Below are 10,665 nucleotides of genomic sequence, written 5' to 3'. Positions count from 1 at the left end.
TCTCTATTATTTTTCCCGTTTATATTTCATTAGTCTCAACAGTTTGTGCTCAAACTCTTATTAAGAATTTTTTTTGCCACATCAGAGATCCCATTGGCAAACTCTTTCTAAACTGATTGGGATTTTAGAACATGAAGCAAAAGTATGGTAAACTAGAAGAGAGAAAAACAAGGTGAGCAAAATGAGGGCTGCATAGAGAAGAGGATCCACCACTATATAAAAACTACTTGCATTAATAACATTAAAAGATACATGATGCTTCTTATATTTCCATAACTATCACTTAAAAGGGATGTGTCAAATCAGGTTGACATATATGGCAGAGACTCTCATTACTTAATCAATTCAATTGATTAGAATTGGAATTTCAATCCTTGTATTTGTAAGAACCTAATTGGAAGAGATCTTACTCTTTGCCCATGGTACCCAAAGAAAATTATTTCTACTATCAACTACTTTCTTGTGCCTTACCCAAAAAAAGTGATTGTATTTATTATCTGTTTTTCAGATATAAAGAATATTTTTCATCTGCAAAATTACTTGTTTCATTCCATTTTATTACATTCTCCACCTTCAAAGGTTTCCTATTTATGCTGCAGCTAGCCTTTGTCAAAGTATATGAAAAGCAAAGCCTCCTCTCTCTCTCATTTTGGACTCAGTTTACAATATTTCTGACGATGTCAACAGAGAAACTAAAGTTACTTAGCATTTTGAGCAGCTTGAAAGTTGGAACATCCAAAATCCAAAGATAACAACTGAAAAGGCACTGATCAGCCTAAACCCAGGATTTATAATGTTATATTACCATATAGAAGGGATAAAAAGTAATAAGTTTATCAATGATGATTTATGTAAAGTTGGATGAAGTTCTCATTATATCTTCAACCGCTGTCTTGTCCTGTTGTTAGGTGTAACAAAAGGGCACAGCCATAAGCAGATTTCATGACAGAGACATCGGAGTTCTGTGTGTGCACAATACAGCTCATTGGAATATGACTCCATGCTAATGCCAGATGGTGAAGCCCAAAATCAAGAAATCTACCAAAGGAAGAAATTGATGCTCTTCTTAGCGATAAGGAAAAAATATTATTAGTTTGGCAAAAAAGGATCCTAACTCTACTTCATAGTTTAAGGGTCAAAATTCATACCTTTTTTCATGAAAGCAGGCCAGCCACTTCATCAAGATTCTGTGGCATCAACTGAATTCCTGAATGTGATGGAATTGTCAATGGAGTTGTCATCTTTATAATCCCGGACACAAACATTTTTAACTAGGATTCTACTCACTTTGGAGATTGTGAATCAAGCTGCATTGTTACTGGTCCGTCATTAACCAAACTGACCTTCTCACCATGACAAGAGCGGATAGTTAACATATGTAGCCATTAGACATTAACACCCAACACATGCATCATCACGAAGAAATTGAACGGACACAAGCTTACCTTCATCATTGCTCCAAAAACTCCATCTGCAAGAATATGAAGCATATTGAAGTCAGAACATGACACAGCATTAAGTTCCAACAGATTTACAAGATGCATTCAAGGAGGGACACATACACATCACCAAGGCTCCTTAAAGACAATTCAATCTAAATAGAGAGAAGAAGGTTTCCAATGAATTAATGTATATCAAATTATACGACACAACAACAGAATTGACCACTCGTCATGATAATGCATACTCACTGTTTGTTTCTTTACAATTAGACAAGTGGCAAGATGAATTATGGGTTTCCGTCTGTGGTTAATACCAGAAGTAAAAGACAACGGAAATAGCACCAAATTTTTACTAACAATAGCTTATTTTGGTTGAGACCATGTAAAAAATAGGTTGGCATTCCTTTTATACATTTTATAAGCCACCAAAGAAGATATTGACAAGGAAAGATGAATGAATTAGAATTACGTGTTAGGGAACATTGTGGTCATTAATCTATAAATTAAATAATGAATGAACAATCATTAATAATTGGGAATCCTATGGTATCTTAACAAAATAGAATTATCTGGGTTTGCACTGAGTTGGCATACAAGAATAGTTACTACAATCAAGATTCAAAATTCAAAGCATTCATAAGAATTCTGTTGTCCACCCAATTTCTCCTATCCGGTATCAGACAGATTCTTTCATTTTTGTTACCGCTAATTGACTAGATTGCGCTAAAATCCTCTGCAGTGAATGGCAAGAAGGGAAAGTGAAATAATTCTGCATCAATTTTCCAAGCAATGAGACTGCTAACTATGTAGTGGGAGTCATAGTGGCTAAACTAAGCTATGCAATGCTAATCTTCACGGCTAGCAGAATTCTGTTAATGCAATGAGATACTTTCAGTACTCCACACATGGCAAATTTGCACCATTTGCTGATTTACACATCTCCTCCAGATCACCACTCAAGTTGTTTAGGCCAATTTTTCCGTTGGGTTATACAATATATATATATATATAAGCTAAAGGTCTGTTGAACCTTAAGGAAGGTACTCATTACCAAACCATGAATGATCAATACTCAAAGTGCAACATTTACATTACTTATGAACTTGTCGTTTGTTAATCATGACAAAGGTAAACGCTAGATTTCTATTTCTTAACCATGAATAAATTATAAATTATATATAAAGAAATAAAAAAAACAAACAAAATTAATGCCTCTCTGTAATCTTTATCATTTGTCAGAGACAGATGCCTTCGGCTGATAGGTGAAATACATCTGAAACTTACCTTTTATTGCATCAGTGTTATAGGCATTCCTGAATCTAGCAACCAAAGATGCATAAAAGGGCTTCGCTTTTTGAGGTGGCATTGCAACGTGAAAATCTGGCTTGTTTCCCTTCAAGAATCCATACAAGGTAAATTGACTCACTGTCACAAAACCAATATTACTTAAGTAGAATAACAACCAAAGTCCTTCCCACTTCCTTCTTCATTAATAATTAACAAAAATCGAACTAACAAACATAATTCCAGTACCTAATAGAACTTGATAATTCCTCTGCATTACCTGCAAATTAAGAGAAGCCCAATTACACAAACGGTCAAAGCAACCTCCGCAACTGATATCTAACATTTGACAACGAAATAAATTACACTTTGGTCCCATCCTTTGCCTGTACTTTCATTGGGGAACAATCTCATGTTCAAGACTTTACGACATCTGAAAGCAGAGCAGACCAACAAACCCCAGCAAAAAAAAAAAGTGACTATGGAAACCATAAATTATGAATTCCGCTTGAAAAATAAAGATGGGGAAAGAGAAGTACATGTAGTCGGCATCGGCGTCGGAGTCGGAATCGTGGAGGCCAACAAGGACGAGAAGGCCCGGTCCAATCTCAGACACAATGCGGCCTTCGACCTGGAAGAGTGCTAAGATGCGCCGGTGATACAGGATAAGAGAATAAGAGAGAGAAAAGAAGGGGAAGAGGTTTGACAAGTTGGCTTGAAAGGAACTAACCTCGACGCTTGCGGAGGCGACGCGCTGAACGACGGCTCTCATGGCTGTGATTGGCTTCGCTTTCTTCTTGGTAACTGTAGCAGAGAAGCTTGAACTTCTGTACCTGAAGCGTAAATCTGTTGGTGCGATGGCAGCGAAGGAAGGAGGCATATCCCTGGAAATGGAATACATTTTTTTTTTATTTTTTTAATTATTATTGTTGGACACTTTGTTCAAAAATGCTCTTTTGAAAATGCGGATGCCACTGTTCGGCCTTTTGGACAATAGTCTTGATGAACGCTCAGTGTTTCTAAATACAAGTGATTTTACCCCCCCCAAAAAAAAAGCAAAAGTAATTAAGATTGTTAATAGTGATACTTTTGAACAATTTTGAGAATTCAAACTATTTTTACTATTATTTTTAATTTTTGTAAAGGTGTTGGAGGAAGGAAAGGGTGAGATGTTAATGATAAATATCTATCACAAATTAATGTAATAATAAATTAATAAATCAATGCTAAAATTAGTTTTTGTTGTTAGGTGTTAACAATATTTTTTCTTAAAAGTCATTTTAACATGATTTATAGTTTTTTGCAAGTATGAAGAGCGTTGATTGTGGAAATTTTATCCTCAGAAATATTGAAGACAAATGGTTAACTCTTTTCGATTAAGTTACTTTATAAATCAAGGCTGAGAACTAACTCTAACCACTCAACTATTCTCTCACTACTAAAAAAAATTAAAATTAATAACAGATATTTAGTGATGGAACTCTAATTTATCACTAATTATAGGCATTAGTAACAAAAAATTTGTGACAAATTAAAATCTACCACTAATTATATAAATTATTTACAGATGAGTGACATATATAGGATATGTCACATTTTGGTCAAATTTTATAAATTTAGTGACCAATTTAATTCTATCACTAAATCTTTATATTATTGACAAATATTTTTTAATTAAAAAATTAGTAAAATGAGCTCAAATATTTTATAAAAATAAATAATTTATAATATACATAGAGAGGTTCACATAAAAAATCTTCAAAATTATCAAACTAATTAATTACATAAATAATTTTTCTCTTATTATAAGTAAAAATATAATATAAAATGATATAAAAATTAAAAAAATATTTTTTCTTTTATAATGTAAATTTAAATATAAAATAAAATTTTTATCATATGAAAATATTTTAATTATCACATAGATAATATAAGATGATATATACAAGTATTTAATTTCATAACATATATTTTTTGGTATTAAATAATATATTTATTATTTAATAATAAATATTGAATTATATATTTATGCGTGAATGTGTGTTTATCATAATAGATATTATCAACATATTTAAATAATAATATATTAAATATGTAAAAAATACATTTAAGTTAAATAAATGTGTTCAATTAAATGAAAGATTATCATAGCTCAATTGGCAAAAAGCATGTATGAAAAGAGAAGTATTGGTGTCGCGCCCAAAAATGCAATGCAGACAACGCGTGAGAGAGGAGGTTTCGACTTTCGAAGCGAAAACTAACAAAATAGGGGTCGCCACCAAAAATTTAATGAAAATCTTGAAAAATTATTTAAAGAAAATAAGGATGATATACAAAATCAGAAACAAATTCAGAAGTCGACTAAGTGTGGAGAAGGTGTTAAACACCCCATAACACCCGTTTGTGAAAATGGTTACTTGAAGTTAATTGTGCTAAATTAATATGATTTTAAAATTATTTTAATTATCCTTTTCTTATTCACATGTTTGATATAAAAAATGATGATAATAAAATGAGAAATATTTATTTATTTATAAGGGAGGACTTGACTCAGAATCAAACTCTGAGGCTTACGTACAATGCAATGAGGATCAAAGTTTACATAGTTCGAGATTAAAAGTTTGTTGATGAGAATGTTTTTTAAGAGAAATTAATTAAAAATAATTTACTATTTTGCAAATAAAATAATTTTATGAAATTTTGATATGTATGTTCTAAGTTGCAAAAAGTAATTTAATTTAATTATTTTCTTAATTTTTAAAATTTTAAAATAAGAAAAAGGAAAAGAGTTTAAAATTATTTTTTTTCTTTCATTATATTCTTTTTTGAAAGTTTAATTGCTACACTTGCGGAGTTTATTGGTTTACACAGTGATGCAATTATTCTAAATATTTATAAAAATTTTAAAATCTCACATGACAAATGAGTCCAATAACTTAATTTATTTTACTTATGTTTTTAAGTATTAATAATAATTTTTTTAAGCCTATACATATATGTTTTTAAATAATTTTAATTATCATACTGCAAAGCCTTATTAACTTATATGAAAATATGATTATCCTAAATATTTGTGAAAATTTAAAATCCTCACACAATAAATGATTAAATAATTTTTAAAGATAATATAATTTAATTTATTTCTTATGCGTGTATATATGCAAATAATTTATATTTCTTTAAAAAACTTAATCGTTATACCTACAAAATCTTATTGACTCATACGATAATACGATTATTTTAGAAGTCTATAGAGATTCAAAAATCTCACATGACCAAAAGATTTAACAATTAATATTCAAATACATTAATTTAAATAATTAATTAGTTACTTTTTTAAAAATGTTTATTATATCAATATGTTCACAATATCCATTTATTTAATAATCATGACAGCTACAAGAACTTATTATCCTACAGGATGAGGTTATTAAACTAAATATCTATGGAGATTCTTCAAATCTTACATGATACCATTTAAATATTTTTAATTAATTTAAATTATATTTGAGAAAAGATAAAAATAAAATTATTAATTTAAATAATAGGTCATTAGAACCTATGTTTAATATATATAAATTGGATCTTTATAATTGTGAAATCTTATTAATTTATATGACAGAGAATCATTTTAAATGCTTGTGGAGACTCTTAAAGTCTCTAATGGAAAAATCTAAAAAATGATAGTCATGTTTATCATTCAGGCACGAAAGGATACACATGTTTAAGGATAATTCATTTAAACATAAAATTCATGGAAGCAACAAATAGGGAGCAGACCATTTTTTTTTCCTTTTAAGTTGGCCATGTAAATCTTAAATATTTGGCTTGATGTTTCAAAGATATTCAAAAAGAAGAAAAATAAATAAACAAAGCAACAACATTCTTCCTTTAAAACAACAATCATATAAACCATGTGAGTAGCCATTGCAAAATTCCCTAACAGTACTAATTTCTTTTCTGCACAAACGATTAACACCAAATCGAAGTCTCATCCTTATCAATAAGATAACACCAACAAACTTGCTTAGTCCACACATTCTTTCATGCTAAAATGCATTTAAAATCCAACTTACAATTACAAAAAATCTCTCATAGCTTGAGATATAAATATGATGAGAATATGCTCAAAGCCAAATCAAACCAATTAGGACAGCAAATAGAACTTCAACTTAGAGTTTTTTAAAGAAATTCAGAATGCATAAAATATCACAAGTTTGGAAAAAGAGATGATTACAACAACTCGACCGATTGTTGTGAACAAAAACATTTAAGCTTAGCAAATTTCCATAATTAGTATGCAACCAATGTTTGATTCCCAAGTGTTCGGAAGCCTAACAATGATAAATGTAATATCCTCCTTCTCTAATCCATGACTAACTCAAAATCTCAATTAACTAAGAGATTGGATTAAGGTAAAAACAAGTTTACCAAGTTTATAAATCAATAGTAAAGTGGGATCCTAAGTTTTCAGAACTAAAACCATTTCCAAGGACTTTAAAATAGATAAAACAGAGTTTACAATTATATAGAAACATGAGATCATTTTAAGAATTAGTGCATTTGCTAAGAAATCAAAAAATAAGGAGATTCTATAAAATTTAGGATGTGCGCTATGGCTCGTAGAACATGTGTTGCGGCATGTTCACCTTTGTGCCATGCACCGTGGCTTGTGGTACCATACAGCACGACACATTACACATTCCATGACAATAAATTTTTTTATCAATTTAACAGCTTTTTAGGACAACTTTTGACGTGCTTCATTCTTCCGTCCAACGTTCGATTGATGAGAACTAGGTGTCTACGAAAAGCTCTTTCTGAGCTCTTACTAATGGCTTTTTTCATAACCAAATTATTACACATTCAAAATTTGGACACTTTTTTTAAAACTTACACTTTTTCAATAATTTCCATAAAACTAAGTGTCCAAATCATTCACCAAAAGCCAAGAGCTATTGATACCACTTAGACCACATGTAATACACTAGAACTAACATGTGTGATACATCACATCATATCCAACACTTATAATTCACAACTTTAATGCCCAACCCCTTAATTCAAAAACATAGAAGGGGGAGTTCAGATCACTTTTTTCATCAAAAAATTCATAAACATCACATAATATGCCCAACTCTTACTTGCATTAGTATTTTAGTCCTAACACAGATATCACAATTTATAAACTCACTTCCTAAGGTCCAAAATACACTTACAACTCACAAAACACATAATGCAAGTAAGAACCAAAATGGACTATTTTTAATTGGCAATTTCAATTATCATATACACATAAAGACTCAAAATAAAGAGGCCTACTAAATAGGATTGCAATCCTACGCCTCTGGTTGTTTTCCTCTATTCGATTCTCTTGAGCTATTTCCTGTAATCTTGCAGATAATGGGGTGAATATAACCACTTAGTAATGTTAATTGTTAACTTTCTATATGCAAATGCACCATTCACAAGCAACTCACACCAAATTCACAAATCCATAGTCCAGTTCTCATAACCAGAGAAGTTGATACCAAACTGTAAGGTCTTCTTTACTTAACCACACAATACTCTATTATCAAGGTAATCAAGAGATTATCCCTCGAATGTTACTAAAGTTGTCAAATTTTGTAAAAGAGAATTTCTCAAACTATTTATAACGGAATCTCAAAATTCAACATTTTAAATCTCAAACATTAGTTACTAAGTTCAAATCAAAGTATGAAAACTGTGCGAAGGCTTAGAAATCAAAAGGGACCTAAAACCATGAGTTTTAAAATTCAAAAATAGATTTTATGGAGAAAATGACATGCGCGCTGTAGCTTATGACATGTGTGCCATGGCTTGTCTTCTCTGTGCCATGTACCGCAGTCTATTGCACAAATTTGATAGCTCAGCTTTGTAACATCTTAAGTTTTAATTCCCTGATTAATTAAACCTAATTGGAGTAATTAAGTAAATTGAAGTGGTGTGTGGCCAAATAGGTCTAAAATCATGTTTGATGTTATTTCAGCCCTAGTTGTAGGTTTGGTATAGAGGCAAACCACCTGGGCATCAAAAAGAGAAGAAAAGGAAGAGTTGAAGTTGATGTGCTACACGTCGCAGCGCGTAAATCGTCCGCTGCAATACACAGCCATCTTTGAGTGAGGGAAGACTTATCTGTGCTATGCACTGCAACGCATTATGCTTCCATCGTGTCGTATGGCCATGTTCTGCACTTTATCAAACGCGAAATGAGACAAAAAAAGAAAGAAAAGAAAGGAGAGAAAGGAGAGGCATGCCAATGCTCTGTTAGGGTTTACTTGGGGACCACTTTGAGAGTATTTTAAAGGCTACAAACATTTAAGGTAAGTATCATACTCATTAATCTCTCATTTTCTTCCACATTTATGAGTTTATGGTTAGGGTTTGATAGTAAAACTGGGATTTCGGTCCATATAGGTTATGGGTCTGAATTTGTTAACTTAAATGGAGTTAATGGGGGTAGATTAGAATATTTAAACCTAGGTATGATGAGTTTTGGTGTCTTGAGTTGTTGGGCACTATAAATACTTAAAAATCTCATTTATTATGGGTGGTTGGAAGTTTGTGATGCCATTAATGAGAATTTAATGGCTCATTTATGCTATTGGGGGCTAAAGATAATTATTAAACTTAATGGTTAGGCTCTACCTCTTGTAAGGTGAAGGTTGGGAAATTTAGAAGTAGAGATTAAAGGTTTAAATGTTTGAGTTTGTTATGTTGATGGAATTCAACTTAGTTAATTGTAGTTTTGGCTCTTGGTCACTTATTGGAGTGGAAATTCAAACTTAGAAGCTAATTAATTGAGGGATAAACCTTTAACCTCTCAAAGGTTTGAGGTAATCAGGGAAAATTTTACTTTGGATAGTTGTATGTTAATTAATGGTTAATTGGTTGTTGACTGTGAGATTATGAATGTTACATGCATGGAATTGATGGTTAAAGCAAAAAAAATTGTATGTTAGTTTCATTGAGTATATGAAAAAGTTATTCTTGGCTTGAAAATGCTTATACTTTTAAAAGATGAATGTGATGATGTGTCGAGGTATTTGTATGTTAGTGATGAAATGTATTTGAGAAAATGATGAAGATGCACACTTGGGTACCATAAGGTCGTGAGCCCAATATGGTTGTTGAAATAGTAAGTAAATGAAAGTGAAAAAGTAAACTCAAGTGAGTAATGATTATAGCATGATCGGTGGTGGGAGTTCGCCTAGGGATTTAGAAGTAGAGAAAATCCGTATGGTAAGTAGGTCACCCTCCAGTACACAGGGGCTATAGACTTGTCTTACTATTTGTTAAGAGACTGTCCCATAGTTTTTTTGAGAGACTAGAACCTAGTTATCTCTACTAGTTCAATGAGAATAGCCTAGGGTATGGACACCCCAGGATTCGAGAATGGGAGAAGCCATGGTCCAAGAGTGAGTCCTGTGATCTTTGGCCAGGTCATACCTCACGATTGGTAAGCTTGGATAGTCCAGTTACACGGACGGAGCCCTAATCTGTGTCATAGCCCACAATTTCAGTTTGAGAAAATAAGGAGGATATAAGGCTAGTTGATCATTGTCTAAGTAAATATATGACGTGTCACACGTGCTAAGTAGTGGCAAGTTGCAAGAGTATGGGTCTTGTCACATATCTGAGAATATGGCGACAATGCACCTAATTATGTAAGTAAAGAAGCTATAGAGTGATAAATGATAAAATGTAATATATGGGGACATGTTTTATAAATTTGATCTTCTTGTGCATGGATTTGTTTATAATTAATATATAACTGCATAGGGTAGGTTTAACCTTGGTTACTAAGTGGCTAGATTCACTCTTCTTATTTAATACTTTTCAGGCTCTAGCTCTGATGTTGAGAGGAAGACTAAAGAGGCGAGAAATTAGCATATTCCTATTGTATGCCTTTAGTTTA

At 31.7% G+C, this 10,665-nt stretch overlaps 1 protein-coding gene across 4 annotated transcripts; it reads right to left on the bottom strand.

Annotated features, from left to right (window-relative positions):
- Nucleotides 1–497: 497 nt before the first annotated feature.
- On the bottom strand, nucleotides 498–3,621 carry LOC129286999 (uncharacterized). 4 transcript variants are annotated; one of them, XM_054923120.1, is made up of 9 exons: nucleotides 3,457–3,583; nucleotides 3,266–3,368; nucleotides 3,093–3,159; nucleotides 2,976–3,006; nucleotides 2,727–2,867; nucleotides 1,446–1,471; nucleotides 1,288–1,343; nucleotides 1,149–1,207; nucleotides 498–1,038 (listed from the first exon to the last, which is right to left on the bottom strand). In XM_054923120.1, exons 3-8 carry the CDS (start codon nucleotides 3,138–3,140, stop codon nucleotides 1,180–1,182), a joined length of 330 nt encoding a protein of 109 aa, XP_054779095.1. In that variant the 5' UTR covers nucleotides 3,141–3,159; nucleotides 3,266–3,368; nucleotides 3,457–3,583; the 3' UTR covers nucleotides 498–1,038; nucleotides 1,149–1,179. The 4 variants fall into 4 exon arrangements, 3 of the variants coding, with proteins under 3 accessions (XP_054779095.1, XP_054779094.1, XP_054779093.1); XR_008587570.1 differs by having other exon boundaries at nucleotides 502–1,038; nucleotides 1,288–1,338; nucleotides 3,266–3,357; nucleotides 3,457–3,621; XM_054923118.1 differs by having other exon boundaries at nucleotides 510–1,038; nucleotides 3,266–3,357; nucleotides 3,457–3,621.
- Between the last annotated feature and the right edge of the window lie 7,044 nt (nucleotides 3,622–10,665).

Source organism: Prosopis cineraria, unplaced genomic scaffold (assembly GCF_029017545.1).
Source record: "Prosopis cineraria cultivar Desert tree isolate PC_DT_omini unplaced genomic scaffold, ASM2901754v1 PC11, whole genome shotgun sequence".
Taxonomy (NCBI): Eukaryota; Viridiplantae; Streptophyta; class Magnoliopsida; order Fabales; family Fabaceae; genus Prosopis; species Prosopis cineraria.
This window is presented reverse-complemented; position numbering and strand designations above follow the sequence as displayed.